This window comes from Sardina pilchardus, chromosome 2 (assembly GCF_963854185.1).
Source record: "Sardina pilchardus chromosome 2, fSarPil1.1, whole genome shotgun sequence".
Classification (NCBI taxonomy): Eukaryota; Metazoa; Chordata; class Actinopteri; order Clupeiformes; family Clupeidae; genus Sardina; species Sardina pilchardus.
The window spans coordinates 3,353,692-3,380,746 of record NC_084995.1 but is presented as its reverse complement, the minus strand read 5'-3'; the positions used below and the strand labels follow the sequence as shown (position 1 = coordinate 3,380,746).

Genomic DNA, 27,055 nt, shown 5'->3' with positions numbered 1-27,055 from the left:
CTTTGTGTGACTGTGTGGCACAAGAAAGGAGTCCTTAAATAATTTGCAGCTGTCAAAGAGGAAATCAGACGAGTAGCGACATTGGCCTCACATAATCTCTAGTGGCATGGCGGAACATCCCATGTCATGTAGTGTTCTGTGGCTTAATAGTTTATGCCTGTCTTTATATAATACACACAATAACCAAGCTGACATTGTCCAGGCCATGTCACATGAGGTCATTCTTCCCATGTTTAGAGAAGTCCTTAAAGGCCATAGTAGCCTGGCATCATCTCTTCACCTAAAAAAGCAAACAGGGCTGTGTTGCGCTGCGCTGCGCGCCTCTGCTAGCTCTACTTCACAAATAGCTCCCCCCGAAGGAGAGTGGCCCTTTCTCTTTGCTTTCGCACATCGCAGCATCTCAAGCACGCGCTCCCCTAAATACTCTTCCTGTATAAATAGCCGATGGCCAGATCTCCCTCCTCTCTGACACAGGAGCACAGCGGGCACGCAGGCTGCTTTTCCTGCCCCCTCTCCCCGCTGGCATGGAGCCCCCATGACTGTGGTTGCGCCCTCATTCCACATCCCGCCCAAGCTGCAACGCTGTGGCATTTGGACAGTTTATTAGCAGATAAGACCTGCTCACTGCCCTAAGCTCAGGGGTTTGGTCGCGCTGCTATTTGTCCCTATCTAGCTGAATTTCCATAGAAACAAGCTTAATTTAGCAGCTCAATGTAGCAACCTTACGTACATGTTTAGTGTTTATGTATGATAAAATGAAAGCATGCTCCAGCATGAAATGTGTTATAAAATTGCATTACTACAACATTTCTGTTGAACTAGCAGCTATGATGGCGTGTGTCACTGAGTTCAGTGTACCTGTATTCATGTGCACCTGGATCTACAGGGGCCGTGTGGATAGCAGAGGCCCTGAGCCAAGAGCGGGGATTATATGTTTACTAAAAGACAATCCACACTGTGATGATAGCCTGAAGAGCTTCACTGAAATGTGCTGTAGTCTAGCCCAGAGGTGAACAGCAAGTTGCCTGGTAGAATTCAGTAGGCCTAGCTTTGTTTCATCTGTGACATCCCAAACGGTAGGATTCCTGGTCCATATTAACCATTTTTATCCATTTGTAAATGCTGGGGTCAATGATAGGGGTTGTTAATTGTTGGAATAGTTAAAGTAATAATCAAGGGACAAAATGTGAATTATAGGAAACATTTACTTTCTTTTCAAAATGACACAGGAATGTGCAAAGTAATTTTGAGAAAACAAACAGCTAACAATGTTTTTACACAGGAATGGCAAGAATCTAAAACCTTAACAACATCAGAAGAAATTCATCTGGAATATGACAGTGATGGATGTTCAAAGTACTAGCCAGACACCTCACCTGTCATGGATTACTAATGACACCAGATAAGTGAAAGCAAGCATACTTGGAAATATATACACGTCATACTAGTATGAACCAATACAATAATTCTGTAAATGCAAAAACATTCAATCACTATGAATGTCATTTGCATATGAAACAAGTAAAACAAAAATAAAGAGTTTGGAGAGAGTGTGAGAGTACATTTGAGCCGAATTGGTGGAGGTCCATTTCCTGGAAACATCCTTTTCATCAGGGTGAGCAGTTCAGCTATCTGTAAAACAAGACATATAATATGAAAATGCAATAGTAATGTTCTCTTTGAAATAGAGACAACAGCGTAGCGAAGTGGATTTATCACATGACAGTGAAGACTTTACGCCTGGTGATTTAGAGCAATAGCTATATGCACAGCTCCTCTAGCATGAGCTCCTCTCGCCACTCTCTCTTTCTCTCTGCCCTCTGCTTTCACTGCCCTTTGACATGACTTTTCAACTTGGGGCAAATGACATCTGTTTGAGCAAAAGAAAACCTGTCATAATGCCCCTAAATATGGCTGATTTATGCTACACCATGATGGTTTTAACTGCTAAAGTTGACACAGAAGATGCTTTACTAGTCTCCCTTTAATATATGAGCAACCAAATGCCAACTAAGACTCAATGTCTGAAAAAGTACAAGTAGACTAGTATGAGAATCTACAAGTGGCGTTAAGTATTTTCTGAAGTGATGTACTGTATGTTTCAGTGGATGACCTTCTGTGGGGCAAATATTATTACGCTTGTGCTTAATTGGAATCAAACATATGACGACCTCCAACCTCCCAACACTGTGTTTGAGATGCCAAGCTAATTTAGACAATGCATTTTTACTATAAGTTGGCTCAACAGGACCTAGTTTAAAACAGAACTGCCTATTTCCACCAGAATTTTCAAATCTGCTGACACTTAACTCCGTATCCTAGCGCTGTCATAGTCAGTATCTGTGCTGTGCAGTGCTTGATAGAAATGTCCAACCATAAATACACACACACACACACACACTTCTTCCTCCCGTGCAGATGGGGAAGTGAGGTGGTCTGGATGAGGATGAGGGGAGTTAGCCGCCCCTGTGTGAGTCTGAGGAATGCAGCGCTGATGCTGTGGACTGATAGCAGCAGGTGAACGTGTCCATCTGTCAGCGCGTGCCAGATCAGAGCAGCTCAGCGGGCCCAAGACCACCACAAGAATGCCCAATTGGAGCAGCAATAGTGAAAGAGTGCTGCTGCGGCATGACTCTCAGTGTTAGTTTAGAATAGTCGACTTGTTCACAGGCAGAATTCACCCTGTTAGTTGGTTTCTGGACATCACAGGCATATAAAACCTTAGAAGCAATAACATGCTATTGTGTTGTGTACATACGTCCCCAGATGATCAAGGCCTATCAGTTTGCTACATTGTACATGCTGTTTTTTGAAAACTGAATGTGTTTTTTAGGAATACCAATATTGCTATGTGCCTGCACATACGGTAGTGCTAAAAGTTACACAATGCTGTCAGAATACCCATACGACTCCAGGCCTGACCTCACCTGTGCACTCAGTAAAAGGGAAAAGTGTCCGATCCTTTAGCTGTTAGTGGGAACACTGGGCTTACTCTCGAAGTTACCCAGCTAAGCAAGTTACCCCGCTTCGTAGTACAGGCCCCTGGTTGGGTGTTGCACTGGGCAGTCAACACGTTATCGATAAAGAAGGATTTGTGCATGTTAGATCGATTCTGCACATCCTCCGTCTAGGCGAGTGAGAAACGTGATGATAAACAATGGACTGAAACACAATAAGTCATCAGTGGGAAATAATGAAGATTAGGGAGGAGACGATGTGAGTAAGAAGAAAAGTGACAGCACAAGTCCGTTTTTTTCTGCGTACATCAAACTTTTTTGCACAATTCTTTTTAGTGTTAGGCTACATGGTTTCATGGTAGGCTAAATTAATGGCTGTTATAGCATAGAATGCATTCTATTCACAAAATAAGGCCGGCTTTTTGGGTACCCCATACTGAGGCTCCCTGACAGAAACCTATTTTGTCCATTTAAAAGTCACAAGTATATACTGTGGCTGCTTCTGGAGGGACTGACTTGTGCTACTAGTTGGAATGTGTGTGAGTGAGAGTGTGTGTGAGGAAAGGAACTCATCCCTCATGGAGAGCCTTTAATTAGGCTGACTTGACCTTTGGCTTCTCTCTCAGCTCCAACCAAGACAGATCTCTTGGGGTCAAGGAATTACAACAATAAATACAATACCCTTTAGTTTGAGCATAGACTCGTGTAGACACAGGTTTAATGGCATCCTTCTAGTTTAGACCAAGACTGCATATAATAGGTGCATGGAGTACAGGACATTAATGACATAGTGCTGTCATTTGAGCTACTTGGCTGATCTGAATGACTAACAGAATTACTGTATGTACTGAGCCTCCATATCGACAGTAACCCTGCAGAGTATTACGAGTTTAACTTAACGTGTCAAAATGAAACCCATGATATCAGTCCTCGGACCAATAAGGCTCTTCTCAATAAATAACACAAGAAATGTGTTTGCTTCATGACAACATTTTCTTTCACACTGTACATGCAAAACAAGGAAACTACCACCCTTGGACTATCTTAAAGCAACACTAAAGCACTTTTCCTCTGTCGCACACACGCTTCGTTTGTTTCTCTAGCAAATGACAATGTCCACAGACAAGGTAGAGTATGTCACATGATTTGATAAAAAAAATATGATGTATTGCAACATTGAAGCAAGTCAAATTTGTAGGGGTTTTTGGTGGAATGGTCTCATTCCATTGAACTACAGATCCGTTACCCGATCTGGTAAACTTACATAGTGCAGTTATAGCCGTTAGAGGGCCGCAAAGTGAATGCAGAAGTGTCGTTCACCCTGTTACGGGTTGACGAACCTCTGAAATGATTTTGGAAACATTATTTTAAGGTACAAAAAACTCTTAAGTGTCGCTTTAATGTCTTAACTGTACTAGTGAAATATGTGAAACAAATATTTCACTCATTACAAGATGCATGACCGGAATGGCTAGTTACTGTTTCTGTAACAGGAAGTCTTCTTAAACAGTTGAACACATGGGTGCTGTGCCAAGAAGCTGTACACTAAATAAACCACACCACCACCCTTGATGTGGCCAACCATACAGAGAATACTGAATCATTCATCACACTACGAGGGCAAAAGCAGCACACAAAAGCCATAGGATATGAGAAGGTCACAGAGGGTGTGAGGTGATGTACACACACACACACACACACACACACACACACACACACACACACACACACACACACACACTAAAACACAGCAAGGTCAGCTCAATGTTTATCTGCAGTGCAGGAATGATTGCTACTGTACATGACCTGTGCGTAAACTTGCCACTTCTTTCTACAGATTTAGCTGTTCTAAATGTGCGCTCTGACCAAAGGATGCCCAGGAAAGGCTGAAGTATAAAAAGAAAGCTGAATGGATGGACAGCTGGGAGAGAGAGAGAGAGAGAGGGAATGAGAGAGAGAGAGAGAGAGAGAGAGAGAATGAGAGAGAATAAGATAGAGAAGTGCATGGATGGAAATCTGTAGAGGAAAAGGACACTCTTTCTGCCTTCCAACTCACTGGTTGAATATAAATCAATGGCTCTCTGCCTATCGCGTTTCATCTTCATACACAGCCTCTAAAATAGAGAAGCAAACCAAAATGGACAGAAGGTTTATGAGGCAAATGAAGGTATCCAGTGATGGATGTTCCTCTGCATATAAAATGTCACCTTTCTGAAAAGCTGTTGACAGGTTGTGTGGACATACTTGTAACTTCGCAACACGCGGCATGTCTTCTGATTAGGAGTACTCATCATCTTCGTTATTATCTTAAGATGGCCAAAAACAGATATACTCCCGTAGATATACTCATACTCTTTTCTATAACACAGGGTGTGAAAATACTGATGGAATTGTACTAGAGCTAAGCTAAAATACAGTATACTGTATGTTATGAAAGAGATTTCATAACATATTTCCTCTTCATGATGCAACTAAGGTCCTGAGAATGTTCAATGGGGACTGCCTGTGCCTCTGCCTGATCATCCATCATGAACTAAATTCACATCACCAGCAGTTACTGTAAACTGTAGTAATTATTACAGTATTCAAATGGCAAACAGCACAGTCCCGGTTCTGTATAGCCAGCGAGTGTGTGTGAGTGTGTGCAGCCACTTCTCTGTGTGTCATGTGTGGCAGGTAGACATGCAGGCCTCTGCAAGGCTGCTATAGCAGCTGCTTCAGCTGTGCATGTGTCAGCCCGGCTTCTGAGCAGAAGCTCCCTCCAGGGCCAGGGGAAATGACCGCTTCTGTCTGCACACTACACCACATCAAACTCCACTCAGCACTCAGGAAGCTCACTCACACTCACTGTCATTAGCAACACGGCTACTGCTTTCATGTCTCAATTTCATGTTTCATCTGAAGTGACTAGAATGATGAGGCAGATGGCAAAAGAGGATGTTGCACAAGCGTTACTTTACATTTTCCAGGAACTGCCAAACGTGTCAAAGAGTCAAGTTTTAGGTGTGAGATATGGTTATGCTGATGAAAATGATAAAGCCTTTCTCTACTGTATGTGTAAGGACAAAAGCCTTTCTCTATAGGACATCTCTAGGTGTAAGCATCTCTATGTGTAAGGGCAGACATGTTGCTCCATCAGCAACCCTGAGGTGTCCTGCTCTGGATTAGTCAGTGTGATATAGGTCTTTTTAATGACCAGCTCCCCACATGCCCCCGCCCCCATGGGCTATTCAGCACCAGGTATGCTGGACTGAGCGTGGATGTCTGTTATTACTGCCTATGTATTTATGACACTGTCATCCTCTCCCCACTAACTTAAAGGGCTGGGGGACAGGGGTGGAAATGGTTTTCCACTTACTGGTGGACGTGACGAGTGGACAGTGCTCATTAGAGAAATGACATGGTCTGTAATGGCAGCACGGCCCCAGGCTGATTGGGCTTTGTTTGATGGGCCGCACTGCTGTCTCCCCTGCATGCACGCTGAGAAAGAGGAAGGGGAGGGCCGGCACTCTCAAGTTCATCCCTCCAGCTCAGCGCTAATGCAGCGCCACAACCAGGTGCACTTCAGGAGAGCCGTCTCTCCTGCTTCCCCGCCGGCCCTCCTCACATCTTATCTCTCTCCTCATCTCTGGCTCATTGCCTCAGCCGCCACTCTTCTCTCAGATACATTGCTCATTTCTGGACATTGCAAGGCAATACACTTGCATGTGAGTGAATTAAATAAAGACGTCAGTGTCTAACAGAAAACCACATTCGTAACCACATCTTATCAACAGATTCTGGGTCATATAAGTCATTTGAAAAATCAGGTCCTGGGGCCTACAGTAAGTACAGCAACCCCACAACAGAACGTAATGTAAGAGAATCCGTGTATACTGTATATGTATGAGACACAGTATTTCATGAGTACAGTAAGTGTAACGGAACGCTCTTAAACATTTGAACAGCAGACTGGAGAGCAGGTGAGTGTGATATTAATATTCCATTTACATACAAAGTGAACTGTAACATTTGTTTGTATCAAATTATGAATTCAATAATGTTGTTGAGAATGGATCTAAGATCTAAGTATTTATGTATTTAGCTACCACTTTTGTGCAAAGCGACTTGCATCAATCGACTGCAGGGACAATTCCTTTGTGTACAGCACACATACAACACAGCATTTCTGATTTACTTTCAACCCAACACTACAGTCTGTGGTATATGGAGTAAGTAAACCCTCAAATGAGCCAGATGAAGTGTAGATCATTGTGATGTGAACACAAACATAGTCAGAGCTTCCCTGCTGCTCAGGTTAAAGTTAAATGACCGTCCATATGGACATCAATAACTACAGTATAATTCCCGAAGCTCTCTGAGAACTCTGTGGAAAGTTCCACACCAAAGTCTCTACTGTGAGATGCTTTATGCTGCTTTCTGTCTGTTCCATACACTGCCAGCACTGTGGAAAGTACAGTATGCTAGCAGAAGCCATAGGTCATCCCTGGGAATGCTGGGAGTGGATGGCGGAGGGGAGGGCTATGATGACACGTCCAAAGACATGAAGCATTCTGGACTTTTGCTCTGGGGGCGCTGCTTCCGGGGGGCCTGGACGGCGGGGCGGATCAGATTGTGTGTCCTGGTCGGGCCGTTGGTGTGTGTTCGCGCGGTGTTGTAGTTGGGGTGGGGCTGGCGCGGGCCCCGTTCTCTCTGCTCGCGGATGGTGGTGGGGGGTTGTCTGCGGATGGGTGGCGCCGCCTGTGGGCGGACTCTGGCTGGCCATGCTCGGCCATGCTGCTCCGACGCGCGGTTCAGGGGTGGTGTGTGGGTTCGCCTGGGGGGGGGGCATTGGGGGGGGCATTGTGGGTGGGTGGTTGTTGCGTGCGTGGTGGGTGGGTGGATGTTTGCATGCGTGGTGGACGATGTGCGGGATTCTCTCTTCGGGTTTAACTGGGTAACCTATTCCTACGCACCTGTCCCCACAAAAGAGGTGTGTAAAAGCGTTTTGTAAACCCTCTATAGTATAACCATTTATATCACCATTGATATACTTATTAATACCAACCATCATGACTTACAGTAATACTAACACACTCTATTTCTCTTCCCTTTCCCCTATACCTCACCTGTGAGGTAAACCATTACCAGCCATCAACCATCTCTGTGCCTGTCCCTCATCACACCTGAAGTCACATCCCTCTGACTGCCCTACCATCGCCACTGCCTTCGCCATCCCTATGACTGCCCTACCATCGCCTGCTGTGGTTCCCTGCCTGAATCTTTGGCCCACGCATCCCAGCGACCCATCACTTTCCGAAATAACTAATGGATTACTAATGGACAATTTATTCCCTACACTGGACTATTTGAACTTTCATTGTCATTGTAACTTTCAAACTACAAATGACTGTACTGTAACTGACCCAAGGCAGATGGGTTGGGCCCTTGAGTCGTGGATCTGTCTGAGGTTTCTTCCTATATGTATCTCCAATTCTAGGGAGTTTTTCCTTGCCCCTGTTACTCATGGGCTCTCTTTGAATGTCTAACACTCTGTAAAGCGCCTTGAGACATGTGTAATGTATTGGCGCTCTATAAGCGACATTAAATTGAAATTGAAATTGAAATCCCTGGAGCCTCAGTCACCCATAGACTACAGGTTGGGATTATTGCCTGAACCCAGATGGACTCTTGGAGATACAGTTTAGCCCTGTGTGTATGAGGTGTCCTATATTTTTGCCTCAAGAAATACTCCACCATAATTCTTCCCTTGATCTTTCTTTTTGTCCATACATTACAGTCATCACGGTTCAAATTTCTCTTTCTTTCCACTACACACACACACACACACACACACACACACACACACACACATGCAGAAGGGGGGCGGGGGGGCGGGCAGAGGGGTGGTACCACAGACAGTGGTTTGGATGGTACAGTAGATGCGGGTTAGGGCCTGGGTAGGGAAATTCCACATCAGGGCCTCACACAAAGCCTACTGTGTGTTGTGTTCACTGGTTGTGTCCAGTGAAATATAACATTCTCATATCATTCACTTTTCTAAAAGCCTCTGATGTTATGTTTGTGCTGTGTTTTTTTTCTTTTTGAGGATCTTTGTGAGTGAAACTTGTACGTGTGCCTGGGGTGTGAGAGCTGACACATGCAGTCTCTCATGGGGAACATGTCGTCTTTCCTGCTAGCATCTTTTTAATTGCAGTCTATTTGTACACACAGACATTTGTCAGCTAACGCATAGCTGTGGATCAGAGCTTTTCAGCGGCCTAGGGCACCCAGAATTCCTGAGGGTCGGGGGCCCATCCACACTGCTCAGAGGCTCCCAGGTGTGAGCCAAAGGTACTGGGCAGACAGCAGTGAATGAGAGGACCCCAAGACGAGGTATCTCCCTCAAGTGCCTGATGACAAGAGGAGAGGCCCCAGTCATGAAAGCTCTATGAGTGGTGACAAGAGGAAATCATTCTATTTCATTTTTTCCTCTTTTTCCCTCTACTGTATGTGCACTGGTTCATTTTCCACTCCTTTACCATAAAATGACCCATTTCCTCACCCCTCTTTCTTTTATGGCGGTAAATGAAGTTCAGGAGTCTGACCTTGCAGTTCTATTTTCACACCACAAAACTATGCTTCAGCGAAAATCCATATAGCTACTGTGTGGGATAGGAGATGATGTTGAATCTCCTGCAGGGAGATTGATGTGGCCAAGTGCCATGTATACTGGCTAACCACATGTTAATATGCAGTAATATCAGAGGATGCGCCGTTATGAGCGCCTATTTATACGAACGTAAGTGAGGAGCCGTAACACAGCACCTTGATGACCCCAGGAGATCTGCTGGGCTGGGAGGACGCTGCAGTGGTTGGGGAAGGGGAAGTTTAGACTTACTGTGGTCAGGATCTGGAGGCCAGCATTTCCTAAAATGGGTCGCTCTGAGGGATCTCATAAACACTGCCCTTAAAAACGATCCCTACAGCACAAGAAGAGGGTTGGAAAGAGAAAAGGAGATGTAATGAGAAATAGACATAGTGTATAGCATAGGGAATTTATATTGCATATTCAATACAAGTACGATTTCTCTAGCAGACTTCAGTTACACATGAGGTGCTCATTTAGCTCAGACTAAGACACCTGAAAGGCATGAATTGTAAATGTATTTGAGTTTTCCGTTTGACCCATGACCTTTACAGAGTTAAGGCCACGCAACAGAGTCCCGGGAGCTGGCCTGTAGCTCTTCTACAACACGTTAGCTACATAGTCCATGAGATACATGTGTGGTTGTAGTGGTCCATACTGCCTCACTATCACTGGGAATAATCTGAAGACTGCACTGACCATTAGCCCTGGTGCCGTAGCTGTTGCTGTTGTTGTCATTGAGCTGGTCCTCCAGGGACTCCACAGAGGTTTTGTTGGAGACGGTGGGCTCTCCTTCAGTGAGATCCACCACCTCCATCTTCTCAGGCTTCTGCTCAACTATCAGTGCCTCCTGGGAGCCGGACACTTTGGCGTCAGTGACCGTCTTCTCTCCCGCCACGGGCTCCCCTGGAGGGAGAAACACAATGGCCATTTAACCACTGCTGAATCAAAAAATGTAAACATATTGTTTAGAAGCACAGTATGGTACCACTGTCTTCCAGTTATGTCAGTACTGTTAGAATTTAGTTTTTACTGGTAGGTGTTGTCATTAGTCGCATGATTAAAGCCCAGAGGATTTCCGACAGCTGCATTTCTCCCTCAATCTAGTTCTGGCCTAGTAAAAGTGAAGTGTTTTCTCTTTCATGACCCCTTTCTCACATTCACACACTCCCAGAGGCAGACCATTGAGATGAGTGGTTATGGGCCTGCCACACCTGGAGCTGGTGGGAAACCTGTGCTTTCCTCATGGCCTTGGGGCGGCCACAGACATGTTACGAGAAGAGGAGGTGAGGAGAGCAGAGGGGCCCCTCCAGACACATCCACCCCCTCTGCTGTGTCTGAGCTATGTGCTTGAACACACCAGCACGCTAGCGTGCTCCTCTACACCCAGCCCACACTCATTACATTAATGGGCTATCCTCAGATGCCTGGGATCTCTCATTAGTGCTAATGTATAGCTAGCTAGCAGGCCTTGGTGTTTAGACACGGCTGATGCATGTGTATGATAGCAGGGAAGAGGGAGGGCTCGTCTGGTGAGTCTGTCTCAGTCAGGAAGTGTGCTGAAAGGCATATACAAATGTTTTGCTTCATGGTTTGGACACCAATGTCTTCATATAGTAGACTGAACAGCATAGAGTTAACAAGCTTAATATCATATCGGGACTCATTGCGCCTGTCCTGTCTCCTCCCTGATGGGTGATCCCCTCCAGTGGTCATCTACTGTACTGCATGCAAAAGGAGCGGTGTTCAGTTTGTGAGCTTGTGGGTTGTGCTGCTGAATTAGTGTGAAGCTTTCTTTGAAAAACCTCAGACCTCCAGTTTAATTTGACAGTGATAGTTTCAGGTTCCACAGCAACTGATGAATTATGCATTGCGTTTGACAGATGTCTCAGAGATGATGACAGTATGCCAAAGTATCGCAAGTGCGTCATGTATTAATGGGAAGGAAGTAAAACATTATGGCCATTTCAAAATGGATATGAGGTTGAAACAAAGTGTATTATAATGGAGTCAACCTCTTTTTTGACATTGGGCCCCCAACATTCTAATTTGCACCTCAGTGCTATTATTCTAGAATAGGGATGTAGAGAAATGTAAAGCAAAAATAAACTTCTTTCGGTACTTGAAAATGTATTAATGAAAAAGGGAAGGAAATTATCATTTGAATCTCCTTCCATCTTAGCTTTTGAGCCGTGAGCACAAATCTACATAATATCACAACTTTCTGCAAGAGTTCATGATATATGAAATATGGAATATTGTTTGATATATGAAATATGAACATTTTCATGTATTCATGTGTTTCTTCCCTATTTTTTATCTGTTTATTGCATTGACTATGATAGAATGACTAGTAGTGATCAAATGCAACACTGTACAAGTACAGTACACAACAAATTGAAGAACTTATTATTGAAATAGACATGGTGGTAAACACATCAATTTTCTTTAGTCATTTGGGGTAGTGCCTTAGAAAGGCAAATGAATGTAGCTGTATGTGGCCTCTGGGAGCTGTTGTGTGTGGAGAGTCTTACCCTGGACAGGCTCTGGTTCCCCTGCAGGCTCAGGAGCCTGGGCAGCCGTCTCTGGAGAGGCCACAGCTGCCTCTTGGGCAGTGAAGGTCCCCATCTCTACAGGGAAATGCAGAGAAACACATCAATTCATTACAGGATGGGAAAAGTCCTGTGAAGCCAAGCGAATTCTCAGCAATTGTGTTCTTTAATTATGACTTAGAAAATGTAGCTGTAGCTGAAGTGATCTATCTTCATGGCATAATGATGGCTGAAGAATTTAGAGGGACCATTGATGCAGCGTTAAACAGGAGGGACACAGTAGGCCATACAAAAGAGGTGTCATGCAAAAATATAGGCCTATACTTTACACAAATGACTGAAGTTAACCATTTCATCTATGACTAGGCCGACACAAGGAGTACCTTTATCGGGCGTAGCATCAAACACGGCGTCAGCCTCCACTGTGCTGAGGGGGATCACGGCGTCCTCATGCTTATTGCGCAGGTCAATAGAGTATCTCTGATGGGCAAAGACACAACATCAACACAACAACAGCCACTGCTGCTGGACAAACACACAGTTACAAGTTTCAGAAAAACATAATACCTTTGATCTAGAGTCAGCTGTGTAACATTCTGTCAAATGCTCTCTGAGATTTTCTGGAGGTTAAGGAGTTCTTAATTCGTCTGTAATTCTAAACAAAAAGTGTAGGACCTTACCCTTGTTTTGTTCTGTTTGAGGCAACAATATGCCACAAGGATGATTGCAGCTACAATGACGATTATCAAAACAATATATCCTATGGAGGAAATCCTCTTAGTTAATTATTCAAAAATTTGACTGTGGAATAAAACAATTGACACATCTCTCACTTGTGTTAACCCTTACCTTAGTGTAGTGTTGGGGTTAGAGTTGCACGTCATGATACATTTTATGTGTACAGTACTGTACTTCATGGCTACTGACATTAGCATCCATAAATGAACATGTCTAGCTATATGCTTAGGCATAAAGCAGCCTACAGGTAGTGTCAGTATTTGGGTGTCACACGATTACCTGCTTTGAATAGCTTACCTGCTTTGTTACTTCCTTGAGCTGGTGGGGTAGGTGCCACTGCAAAGAAAATAAGTTGTATCATATTATATCACTCTGGTGTTGAGTAATGACTACCAGTTGTTACAGTGATAGACTCATATACTTGATGCGTACAGTAAAACTATCAATACAAAGTGCTGTAACATGGCATACTGTACCTGTGGTCGCTGGGTGAGTGTCCTTGGTAGCATCTTAAATTGGGATACAGCAAACACACATGCACAAATTAAACCAACTACATACATTTTCCAGTCGCATATTAATAGAAGCTATTAGTGTGTGTAATTTGTAGGGATGTACTGATACACTGAACTCATGATTTGGTTATTTTGGTATGATTCACGAATCGATGTTAAATTGATTTTTTTGACAGAATAAGCTGCAGACAAATTATGTCTGAAAGATCTTCTTTTATGTGAACTGAGAGAAACACAACCTTGTCCCAGTTAATGCACACTGTGTTTTATCCAGCGCCCTAATGAGGTTGTTTCGAATTAGAATAATCTTCTCACCAATCTGACGTTGAACAAGTGAAATCAAAATCATTGCACCGCGATACATTTTCTAATCTCAACCGGTTGTAATATTCACACATTTGATACATTTTTAGGTGATTCACAGTGCATTGTTACGTCCCTAGTAATTTGCATTAATGAGCTTTGAAAATGGAATGCCCATGCAGATTTGATTGATCCATGATTATACATAATACTTCAACCCCAAATCAGAAAAAGTTGGGACATTATGTAAAATGCAAATAAAACCAGAATGTCATAATATAAGTCTTGTAAACCCATATTTAGCAGCAAAAAGGACATGAAAATTTACTATTTCATAGAAAACATGATATTTTTTTTTATTTCATGTCAGCAATATGCTTCAAAAAAGTTAAGACATGGAATGTTTACCACTGTGCTGCTTCACCTCTTCATTTAATACAATTCTGTAAATGTTTAGAAACATAGAAAACCAGTTGCTAGAATTTTAATGTTGTCTCATCCCTGCCTTATGTGGGATTCCAGTTACGCAACAACATGAGGTATTCTTAATCATATTTTTCATTCCATGATGCACCAAATTTAACAGTCTGGACTGCAGTCAGGCCATTTTAGCACCTGACTTCTTCCTCTGTATATGTTACTCAAAACCATACTGTATCATTCTGAATTGATTGTCCGATGTGCAAGATGCCCATGCTGTAGGCACTAATGCACCTCCACACCGTCATAGATGTTGGGTTTCAAATTGACCAAAACAATTTGTAATGGTTGGATACTAGTGATTGGTCTAACCACACAACTTTTTTCCATATTATGGTCCATTTTTAGTTTGAGCTCAGATAAGACAGTGGTGTTTTCTGTATCATGTGTCAATACCATTATGGCTGTTTTGGCTGTTACAATTTTGGCTAGTTTTTGAAATGAGTATCAAAATGTGCACATACTGTAGACACTGCTCATCAGAGGTTTTCCTGAGCCCATACAATGACAGGTCTGGAAACAGGTCTGGTTTTAATGTGGTGCTACAGTATCTGAGGTCAAAAAGACCACAGACTTTCCCCAGCTCCTTCTCTTGTTTGCAAAGATTTCTCTGGATTCTCTGAATGTTTTAATAACATTATGTCCTGTAGATGATGAACTTCCCAAATACTTCACAATTTCATGTTAAGAAGCATTAAAATTACATTGTTTTATAATTTACACACACAGGTTTACACAGAGTGATGAACAATTCCACATCTTTACTTCTAAGAGATCCTGCCTCTCTTGGATGATCTTTTCCATACCCAATCTTGTTGCCAGTTACTCTAATTAGTTGTCAATGTCAATGTCAATGTCAAATTTATTTGTATAGCACGATTTACAGACGGCTGAGCCGCACCAAAGTGCTTCACAGTAAAGTGCAAATATGCAGAGAGTAAGTAAAAAAAGAGACACACATTTAGTTAAAAAGATAAAATGAAATAAATAAAAACAGAAGGAGAGATATCAAAAGGTAACCATGGGACACTGTAAACAGGTGCTTAAAAGAAGGGGAACCCTAATTAAAAGCAAGTGCAAAGAGATGGGTTTTTAACAGGGATTTAAAACTGTGCACAGACTGGGCCGCACGGATGTGGAGGGGGAGGCAGTTCCAGAGACTAGGGGCTGCAACCGCAAAGGCTCTATCCCCCTTTGTTTTTAACCTGGTCCTGGGCACTTCCAGTAGCAGCTGGTCAGCTGACCGTAGTGCTCTGGAGGGGATGTGGTGATGGAGGAGATCAGACAGGTAAGTGGGGGCCAGACCATGGAGGGATTTGAATACAGTCAGTAGGAGTTTGAAGTCTATGCGGTAGCGGATGGGTAGCCAGTGGAGTGATGCAAGGACCGGGGTGATATGTTCTCGCTTTTTTGTACAGGTGAGTAGTCGAGCAGCTGAGTTCTGCACTAACTGTGGGCGGCAGAGTTGAGATTGGTCAATGCCGGTGTAAAGAGCATTGCAGTAGTCCAGTTGTGAAGTGATGAATGCATGGATAACTCTCTCCAGAGCACTGCGGGGCAGGTAGGCTTTGGTCATGGCTAGGGTTCGTAGGTGGAAAAAGCTTTTCCTAACCACTGCACTGACCTGCTGCTCGAACTTGAAGGCACTGTCAAAGATCACCCCCAGATTTCTGACAGAGGGCCTGATGTTGGAGGCGAGAGGGCCCAGGGCATCGGTGGAAAATGCCGGAGAGGTTTTGCCAAAGACAATTATCTCTGTCTTGTTCTCATTTAAGTTGAGGAAGTATGCACCCATCCATGCCTTGATGTCAGCCAGACAGTCAAGCAGTGAATGGAGCGCAGCCTGCCCATTGGCCTTTAGGGGGAGATACAGCTGGACGTCATCGGCAAAGCAATGGTAAGAGATGTTGTGTCTTGCCAGGATTTCCCCTAAGGGTAAGATGTATAGAAGAAATAAGATGGGACCTAGTATAGAGCCTTGAGGGACCCCACAGGTGAGGGGGGCAACAGAAGAGATGCAATCTCCGAGCTGAACAGAGAAGCTCCTGTCAGCCAGATAGGACTGAAAGAAATTCAGGGCTGTGTCTTTGATGCCTACACAGTGTTCAAGCCGAGACAGCAGGATCCCGTGATCCACGGTGTCAAAGGCTGCTGTCAGGTCTAGCAGCACCGGGATCACAGGGCTACCTGAGTCAGCGGCTAGGAGCAGGTCATTTAGCACTCTCAGGAGAGCAGTCTCTGTGCTGTGGGCTGTTCTGAAGCCGGACTGGAATTTCTCAAAGATGTTGCTGTTGGTAAGAAAAGATTGCAGCTGGACATAAACTTCTCGCTCAAGGACTTTAGACAGGAAGGGTAGTTTGGAGATTGGCCTGAAGTTTGAGAGAGTAGAAGGGTCCAGGTTTGGTTTCTTTAGTAATGGCTGCACCACAGCATGCTTGAAGGCACCTGGGACACAGCCAGATGACAGGATGCTGTTGACCAGCAGGAGGAGGAAGGGGGCAACTGAGTCAAAGACAGTAGCATCTTTGAATAGGCGGGAGGGTAGACAGTCAGAGGGGCAGTTGGAGGGCTTCAGATGTCTGATTGCAGCAGATAGTTGTGAAACATTCCTCCTTTTGTTTTCTTCAACACTACACAACTTTTCCAGCATTTTGTTACCCCCGTCCCAACTTTTTTGAAACATGTTGTTGGTATCAAATTCAGAAATAACATATATTTTCCATGAAAAATAGTAAACATTTGTCATTTTCGATATGTGTCTTTTTTGCAACTAAATATGACTTGGAGATTTGGAAATCATTACATTGTATGGTTATTCACATTCACATTTGAGGTTGTATATGTATGAGCATCATTACCATACAACTGTATGCCTAAGCAGGTATGGACCATGAATCAAATAGATGAACATCACACTGTCAGTGTCTTTGCCAGTGTACACACTTTACTGTACATTGTACTGCAAGTTATGATATTGTACAGAATCAGTGCTTCAGATGTGTCTGTAGGGACTGACCTCTTGTGGTTGTGGGTGCAGCTGGCGTGGTGACCCCTCTGGTGGTGTTGCTCTGGTCAGTGTCGGTGGTGGTGTTGTGGGGAGGTCTGGTGGGTGGTGCACGGGTCACAGGGCTGGGAGGGATAGGGGCGCTGCTGTTTTCTGTCTGGTTTCCTGATGGCAGTGGGGTTGTGGTGATCCCAGGCACTGCACCAGGCAAAGTGGTGGTGCTGTTGGAGTCTGTGGTGATGTCTGTGGTCGAACCGTTTGCACTGTGATTTCCAGAACATTCTATGTTGACCAGCATGCCTGTCAAACACAGGAGTGACATGAGCAGGAAACATTGCTTTTAGAATATTATATGGTAACACTTTAGTTTAGGGTGTCGCTGTTACATTGTACCTACCTAATTAGGTACAGTGGAACAACCTGTGTAACAACATGTACTATCAGGTACTATCATTGTACCTGCATTATGTATTTGTGGGTACCTACTTATAGTTGTTACATTGTAATACTGAATGCTTTTACAAAACTTTGCCAATTTGCCTACAATTTTCATCAGAGGCAAAGGGCTGACCTGAGACCTGCTGGATAGATGATGAGATGCTGGTAAATCTGGTCATGAAAGAATTGATATACAAACCATTCTTAGCTCCAGTCAAGGGGTCATTGTCTTCAGTGTACTGTACATGTAACAGCTGTGCAGCTACAACCTTGTTACGGGTTTATGCCACTGTTTCAAAGAGTTAGTGTGTACCAACACAGTTGATACATGTGCTACATAGGGTAATGGCAGACATGTTCCAAGACATCAAAGACACAACATACATGTCATATGTGCATGCAAGTAATTAACTGATACGCTTAACAAGTTTATTCCACAGTATCAAAGAGTAACAAAGGTGTTAGTGCAGCTGTTACATGTATCAACTGTGTTGGCACACACTTATTACTCTTTGATACAGTGACATAAACCCGCAACAATAGTAGCACAGCTGTTACATGTACACAGAAGACAATGACCCCTTGACTGGAGCTAAGAATGGTTTGTATATCAATTCTTTCATGACCAGATTGACCCTATCCAGCAGGTCTCAGGTCAGCCCTTTGCCTCTGATGAAAAATGTAGGCAAATTGGCAAAGTTTTGTAAAAGCACTCAGTATTACAATGTAACAACTATATGTAGGTACCCACAAATACATAATGCAAGTACAATGATAGTACCTGATAGTACATGTTGTTACACAGGTTGTACCACTGTACCTAATTAGGTAGGTACACTGTAACAGTGACACCCTAAACTAAAGTGTTACCTATTATATAACCAGAACTATTAACTAACTACATACGTTGCTGCTAAATATGCTGCTGTATAATGTATGGGTTGATTAATTGACAACTGATTTTTCTCAGTTCTTTTCCAATTTAATGATGCAATGAGTATAATGAAAGACTGCACCTTAGGTGAATATTGTTTACCAATAGCAATGTATATGAATGATCTGCTATCATAACCAATGCACACACTAGCTGTATACAGAACATCCCCTCAATCGCTACATACTGTAGTGCACTGTAGCTAGTGATATGGTCTTTATTCTCTATATAGCCCAATACAGCTATGATGATAAGCACATACAGCTCTAGAAAAAAGAGCATTCATCAGAATGGGGGATTAGACCTGCAACAGAAGATGTAACATGATGGTGACAAGTGAAAAGAACCCATAATGAAGTTTCAGTAGAGATCACATAATGCAGTTTAGATTCACGGATGCAAATACAACTCAAATACTGCAAATACAACAAGCATCACATTCAAATCTTTATAATTCTAATCTAATCTTAAATGTTCTTATTTTGTCAGTTTACAATTTAAATTCACACAGTTGAATGCCCTCTCATCTCAACACTTTAAGCACACAACATTAACACATCTACTGTATGCACACACACTGTCTCACACATCAGGCCAGAATGTCAGAAATATACAGTAGTCACATACCCAGCAGCAGCAGCAGGCACACGCATTGGGCCCATAGTCTCTCCATGCTTTTCATCTGGGGTGTGAAGAGAATGCTACTGCTCAGGGACAAACTGAGAACCTAACTGCCTTTTATCTTCTGAACGATGTCAAAACCACAAAAAAGAGGATGTCAAGAGACAAGTTGTTCAAGACAGGAAATTACACACACTGCCTTATTGCAAAGCAATTCTACTAGACTAAAATGAGTACAGTGTGCTCCAAAACAATGGTCAGCTGTTTTAAGTCATAGGAACAGTATGTTGCATAAAGTATTTAAGCTAATTCTAACCTCATTGTCAATGATATTGGATTAGGATATCTGTCAATCAACATATTCACATAGAAGTGCATATTTGGTGTGGATTGCATTTGGTATGCAGCTTTCTGTATTCTTTATGGGTTAAGTTTCTTGCTCAGGACCTTTAAAAGAATCATTTATGCTTGTTTCCTTCTCCCTAGTGTGCTATATAGCTTTCTGTGGATGTGGTCTGCAAGTCATGAATCCACAGGAATAATCTATTCACAAAAATACAATTATGAACAGTGCAAATGGCCAAAATAGGGCCTCTTCACATGTGCTGCATATGTGCTGTATGCCCTCTAGTGTTGAGTGTGACGGCTGCAGGCTGCAAACTGCAGACTGCAGGCCGTTCTTCCTGCTTGCATGCTCTTTGTGTGTCTTTCCCTCCTTGCAGGTAATTGCTGACGTGGGCGTGGCTAAGCCCTTCTCGTTAAGCTATTAACGCACAGGTGTATAAAGGACACTCTGTGCACTGCTGGAGGGAGGCTGGGCTGCTTTTAGGACTTTTGGAGAGCTGCCGTCGTGTCCTTTGCTTTTGCACTCATACATTCACATCTCAGCACACATTCGCTACATGCACCTTTGCTGACATACTGATACTCATTACTGACGAAGATTGTTTTCTATTTATTTATTTAATAAATAAGTTAAATGTCGGTCCTCGTTTGGTTTGTCCTCCTTTTGTTTGGTTATGGCCTTTTGAGCCAGGCCGTAACATGGGGGCTCGTCAAACCTGCGCACTTAAAATCTTGCGTTTTTGTAGCCAATAATGTCGGGTTGCGCTGTGTTCTAGAACTTTGGCAAACAGAATGTTTTTTGGAGGACAAACGAGGATCGCAGGGGTTTTGTAGCTCATTTGAGATGCGTTATGTTTATTCGATTATTTTTGCAGCTCTTGGATTATGTTTTTCGATGTGGCAGCCCAGCGCTTTTGGATTTTTGCGGCCTGTGGGTAAGTGTGCCTGCGTAGGTAACAGGTCGAGAATGTTTGTTCCTTGGTCTCCCCTGTTAGGTTGTAGGGTCGCCGAGGGTGGTTTTGTTGTTTTTGTGCTTACTCCTGGGCTGAGGCACCGCCGCTGCTCGAGGTTAGGCAAATAGCTTGATCTTTGGCTGTCGGTATCTGGTTGTATCAAAGAGCTCAGTCCTTGGGAGTGACATGAAGACGTTAGGGGATTAGTTAATTTAGTTTGGGTTTTTGAATACTTTAGACGGGGAGTTATAAGTTATTGACCTGTGTCCTACGCGGGGATGCTGCCTGCTGGTAGTTATCATTGCGCAGCTTTGGTAATATCTTGTTGGCCTGTGGTAAAGGTGGATAGGATATTAAAAATTTGGATTCGTTGGTATTTGTGAATTTGGATTTGTTGGTAATTGGAATTATCTGGACCATATCATCGGTTGATGATTTTGTTGCGACTCTGTCAGTGGAGTTGTTAGGTGTGTGCAAGAAAAAGAAATCGCTGGAGGTTATTGCAGAGCATGACTAGAGATGGCAAAACAAGTAAATAGTTATCAGGTTGTGCTGGAAAAGCTTATGGTGTTGCAGTAAATTAAGTAAAAATGAATTGCAATGGAAAAAAATAAAATACGCACAATAGATGGTGACAGAAGGGCTTTGGAAACTGTTTCAATTAAGTTGATTGAGCGTATGCAATTGGAAGGGGGAGTGTCCTGTTCTCTAAAGTCGTGGAAAACTGGGCCAGATTCTCCTGTTACTGCAACTGCCTTGTTATTTATTCTCTTTTCCCACCATGTCTCTTCTCCTACTTACTTGCTTCCAACTCCTTAATTTTGCTTTCGTAGGATCCCGATTGCTGGAGTGTGGAGCTGGTGAATCTGGTGTGAGATGAATTTTGGTAAAATGGGGAATGAGTATTTAGAGAGGTACATTTAATGGGGTTGCTTATGAGAACATCGTTCTTTGGTCGAGAGTATGTTGCGTATTATAATTTGGCATTTTCATGTTTATTGGGTTAAACTGGAGGCCGAATTTTTTAAGGTGGGGGGTGTGACGGCTGCAGGCTGCAAACTGCAGACTGCAGGCCGTTCTTCCTGCTTGCATGCTCTTTGTGTGTCTTTCCCTCCTTGCAGGTAATTGCTGACGTGGGCGTGGCTAAGCCCTTCTCGTTAAGCTATTAACGCACAGGTGTATAAAGGACACTCTGTGCACTGCTGGAGGGAGGCTGGGCTGCTTTTAGGACTTTTGGAGAGCTGCCGTCGTGTCCTTTGCTTTTGCACTCATACATTCACATCTCAGCACACATTCGCTACATGCACCTTTGCTGACATACTGATACTCATTACTGACGAAGATTGTTTTCTATTTATTTATTTAATAAATAAGTCAAATGTCGGTCCTCGTTTGGTTTGTCCTCCTTTTGTTTGGTTATGGCCTTTTGAGCCAGGCCGTAACATGAGGCTGCGCATTTCACCTGAACTACTAAAGCTACAGCTAAGGTATCTGTCAAACGCAAAATGCCCTCTAGAGTGAATCTCTAATCAAATTATTATCTGAGTTTTTTTTATTATTATTATTCTAGTGACTAAATAGAATATGAACTTTTATTTTCTGACAAAACTATTTAATATAACTTTATTTCAATGTTAGCATGATCCAGAATAATTCTCATTACCGATATGGTAAATGACAAAGGGAGACCATTAATAAGAAAAATAATTGCATTTTTATAAGTTCATCAAATTAACTGAAATTAAATGAAATTAGGCTAATGTTTTATACATTTTAACATTTTGAATGAATTAACTCATTACTGAAATATCGTGGCATATCAGTAATGATAATCCACAATGCAACAGAATAAAGATTCTATGACATTAACACAAATATCATGATGTGAGTTATTTTAAGCTTGTTAAACTATAGGAACAGTGTAGTTTCTAAGCAGGCAAAGTCGCCTTACAGTAACGAGGAACATTTAGTGTTGACACAATAGGTTGACAATAAATGTAATATTACCTTTTGCAAAATACCATGAATATTAATGTTAACCACAAATATAGACATTTTTACACAACTTTGCATATTCTTCATCATTTCTGTAATGAGAATTCACTGTGATTTTTTATTAAAATGCCATGAAATTGTGTTAAAATACTAAGAAAAAACATCTGTCCCTACAGTGTTTTTTTAATGTTTTTGTAGAAAATCTCATACAGTAGTTACTATTAACAAAATATTGTTCTTGGAAAATATATGCGGACCTGTTGGCTCCAGCTTGATGAGAATCCCCCTCTAGTGCCCTCTCTAGTGCATCCTGCAATGCTGTAGACACATGGTGGCACCACATGGAAGATGACTCGCTCCCTATGTTGATATGAAGGGCTCATCCTTAGCAAATGAAAACACAGGGGTTCATAGTTACAGGTGATTTATTACACACTAATGTGTACACAATTATAAATACTATATTGAATTTCATACCCTAAGTCATATAATGTGCCTTTTAATGTTGTGGGTTTCTAGAGATGTTTTCTCCATTTGGAATGATTTTTTGTTGACTTTTGATCGAGCTTGAAGTTCATCACTGTGCTTTATTAGCCATTTCATTTCAATGACAGTTTCAGTAGTTGGGTCATTCTTTCTTTATATCTGAAATCAGGTGATGTCCTGGCCTGCTTTCAGTGTCTATGTTTTAAGGTTTAAAGTACTATAAACTGCACTCAAAAACAAACACAGTCGCCAGGGAAGTAGAGAAAAAGGATTAGATGAAAGAAGAAAGAATAGCATAGCATAAACACAGACAAGGAGAGAAAGATGAGCACATGCTGTAGGCTACACAGCACCACTTCAGGCACAAGAGCCCCTCAGTGCAGCCTGGAGCCTCACATACACAGAGCATAAAGCAAACAACATGAGCACATGTAAACATGAGGACAGCCACTCCAACCCAGCATGGCACATGTGCTTATCATGTTTTAAACCAATTATGTTACAGTAACAGAATGCCTCATGTGGGATAACTGATTAGTGACCATTTCACAAGTTTCATACTCCAACACAAGATGGTGCTACAAGTCTGAAAATCAATCCTAGCAAAAGTATGAATGAACCATTCCAAAATTACTATAATTAAAAAGCTGTATTTTTATGCTGACATTATAGCGACACTATGCAACAATCTATACTCTCATTAAGTAACCAGTATTCATACCATCTTCACATTCATTTTGATGGGAAATGGTCACATGAAAGACTGATAAACGCATGTTGTCCAGCCATCCAGGATATGCACTATGCAGTTGTGTGTCCCAGGCACACACCATGAAAATGAAAGAAAGCCTTTCATAGCACAACTGACTTTATTGCCAAAAGACACCAGTTAGCATGTTAGCAAGCTCCTGGCAGAGCCCAACATGCTCTGTGTGGGCTTTGCAAGGTTTTGTGTGCCTTTTAGCTCGCTAGTATGCCGTATTGCTGCTTAAATAAAGTTATTATGAACTGCAGGTATACAGTAGATACTTGTTTGATCAATTCAGAGTGACCTTTATTAGTGGTGATTTTAATGACCGCACTCACAATATCCCACATGACAGTGATCAGGTGGTGAGTACTACTCTAGATAATGAAATTATTATATTCTCAATGAAATGCTACTGAGGAGAGTCTCAGGCAGACATATATATATACATTCATAGACATATAAAACACTTGCTTTTTGGTTCCAACTCCAGTACTATGCGAGGAAGACGGGGGTATATGTGTGAGTAAAACGCAGAGCACTGGAAGGAACATATTGATAGCTGGCTGGATGGAGAGGGAGCGAGAGAGAGAGAGCGGCAGTCTCATTTCTAACTGTTTATTTCCCCATGCCAGAGGTAATCAGTGACAGGATTAGTGTTAAGTGCCACCCACTCGCTGAGGTACCAGTGGCCACGCAGCGCTGGCCAGAACAGCCCCAGCCCTTTCATTTCCCGTCTCTCCCTCTTCCTCTCTCTCTGTCACTCTGTCACTGCGCTCAGCCTGGCCTGGAGTGGATGAGCTAATCTCTCCTGCTCGGAGGTGTTGGGAGGAAGGCAGGAGAGAGAGAGAGAGAGAGAGAGAGAGAGAGAGAGAAGGAGGAGAGAGACCACCCACCCTGTGAATTCAGGAGGCCCAGACGCACAGCTCCATTCTATGACCCTCTGAGCAACCCCCCAACCACACACATACAGCACCACTCTCTCTCTCTCTCTCTCTCTCTCTCACACACACACACACACACACACACACACACACACACACACACACACACACACACACACCATACAGAGGGGTGGGAGGGGTAGGTTAGTAAACAGCCTGGTCCAGCTCGCTCCATTTCATCTCTCTCCCTGTCTCACTTTCTCTCTCCTACAAACACACACACACACACACACACACACACACACACACACACACACACACACACACACACACACACACACACACACACACACACACACATACACACAAACACACAGACTCACACACACACACACACACACACACACACACAACACACAGAGAGAGAGAGGGAGAGAGCAAGCGAGAGAAACACACACACACACACACACACACACACACACTCCTTCACAGCACAATGAGAGTGAATGCTGTCAGGCAGTGGAGCACTCTTTAGAGTGGCTGTGTGCTCCACAAGCTGAATGTAACATCTGTGGTGGCACCCGGCCCAGCACTCCTACTGCATGCCACACTGACAACCTGTTTTTGGAGAATTTCTCTCTCTCCCTCTCTCTCTCTCTCCTCTCTCTCTCTCTCTTTCTCTCTCTCTCTCTCTCTCTCTCTCCTTCTCCCCCACCCTCTCTCCCCACCTATGGGAGTCTGTGGTACTTGCACTCACTTATGCAAGTGTACAGTATGAATTGATTTACAAGGGAAAGGAGGACGTGATTTTATGTGTTTTTGTTGAGAGATGTTGATTATTCATATGGGGTGGATTTGTGCATATGTTTTCCAACCCTGTATAAATTCATACCTATTAGTTCATGGAGACTTTCTAAAAAGAGCTATGAAATGGAAATATGTGACTAACATACTAATAAAAGTCATTTTCAAAAATAAATCAGTTAAATGTTTTCACAGTGAAATAAAAAGTGAACAAAGAATCTCCATGTAGTCGACTGTGATGTTCAATGAAAGGAAACAGCTCTCCACAAGGCCTCCGTCCCAGTGGTCCCACATCAGGTCCCGCTGCTGGCTGGCGGCCCCAGAGGAGACCCTTCTCTGAGTCCCATGCACCCCCAGGCACCTCCAGCTCACACCTCCAGAGACGGGACATCAGAGGCAGACAGATGGGCAGACAGGCCCACCTCCACCCCCACCCCCACCTCCACCTCCACCTCCACCTCCAGATCAGAGAGCACAGAGGACCACCATGATGTGATCCTGCCACCAAGACGCCAGACTCCTGCTCCCAGCTCAGTCTGCTCTCTTTCCTTTGATGGGTCCCCAGTCCTGCGTCACGATGATTCTCACCTCCCTGGCCCCTCAGGTCAGCTCCACACACTGCCCCCCACCGGGCCAGCTCCACCTCCACAGCACGGATGCATTAGGACTCATGCTGGAGGCCCACAGGGCGCTATCTGCCCTCCAGCCTCTGGACAACAGAGGAAGAGCCCCGGCTCCAGAGCCCTACAGAGCAGCCCTCGCCCACCAGCTACTGCACAGGCAGGAGGGAGACCACCCTCCTCCTACCAATATACTCACACACACACACACACACACACACACACACACACACACACACACAGAGAGAGAAGAGAGAGAGAGGGAGAGAGGGAGAGAGAGAGATGGAGAGAGAGAGAGCAGATATTGACCAAATATATCTGTGTATCTCCTTAACTGAAGATTCTTTATTGACAGCTCAACCAAGTAATCGCTGGGGTTTGAACTTACAAGACTGCCAAAGCCAAGAGGTCAAGAACCTGGGCCATTCTTCCCCCATTGCCCTTCTCCTCCCCATTCAGCCAGCTGAGTTCCCGGCTCTATTCTCCCTCAATCCCCCTCTATTCTCCCCCCAGGCCTCCTGAGGCCAGAGGCTGACGCCACCCAGCCCCACACACAGCAGCCTATAGATCTCATTCACAAAAGCCCTCCTCCCTCCTCTCACCATATACTCTCAATGCAGCAAGTCTGCCTGGGCCGGAGCAGCTCCAGTGCTAGAGAGAAGAGAGAGCTTCATTTGCAGATAGACGCCGAAAGGGAGCTATAAATTAAGGAGGCTTTTTTTCGCCACTGATGTTTTCCTTGTTGATGATGCATTACAGGAAGTGGATTGTGCTAATACGCACTCTGGTCACATACTTTGCTGCCAATTTCAGATTGCTCATGCTAGGCTAGTGTGAAATGGCCATACCAGAAGCAGAAAACATAGTCATAACAGTCCTTTTAAGGTTACTGTTTCAAGAGTTTACTCTAAATTGCAAATATTTTGTACATGTGCGTAAATGCACTGATCTCCTCTCATACATATTTTGCAAAGTTCATATTTTCATCTGTGCCAAATGATGACATTAGTAATAATGTTTGTAACTGAACACCATTCACAGAATGCATCC

General features: G+C 43.4%; 1 protein-coding gene across 1 annotated transcript; it reads right to left on the bottom strand.

Annotated features, from left to right (window-relative positions):
* Nucleotides 1–1,187: 1,187 nt before the first annotated feature.
* Nucleotides 1,188–19,294, bottom strand: si:dkey-27h10.2 (uncharacterized). Its single transcript, XM_062516729.1, has 10 exons — nt 19,177–19,294; nt 17,190–17,477; nt 13,352–13,384; nt 13,173–13,211; nt 12,818–12,897; nt 12,521–12,617; nt 12,120–12,215; nt 10,285–10,491; nt 9,838–9,919; nt 1,188–1,632 (listed from the first exon to the last, which is right to left on the bottom strand). Exons 1-9 carry the CDS (start codon nt 19,229–19,231, stop codon nt 9,867–9,869), a joined length of 948 nt encoding a protein of 315 aa, XP_062372713.1. The 5' UTR covers nt 19,232–19,294; the 3' UTR covers nt 1,188–1,632; nt 9,838–9,866.
* Nucleotides 19,295–27,055: the final 7,761 nt, after the last annotated feature.

Coding starts and splice junctions, on each gene's coding strand:
- si:dkey-27h10.2 (XM_062516729.1), bottom strand. CDS start 19,231: ATGAAAAGCATGGAGAGACTATGGGCCCAATGCGTGTGCCTGCTGCTG. Junction 17,478..19,176: donor GTGCCTGCTGCTGCTGCTGG/GTATGTGACTAC, acceptor TGTGTTTGACAG/GCATGCTGGTCAACATAGAA. Junction 12,216..12,520: donor TGATGCTACGCCCGATAAAG/GTACTCCTTGTG, acceptor ATTTCCCTGTAG/AGATGGGGACCTTCACTGCC.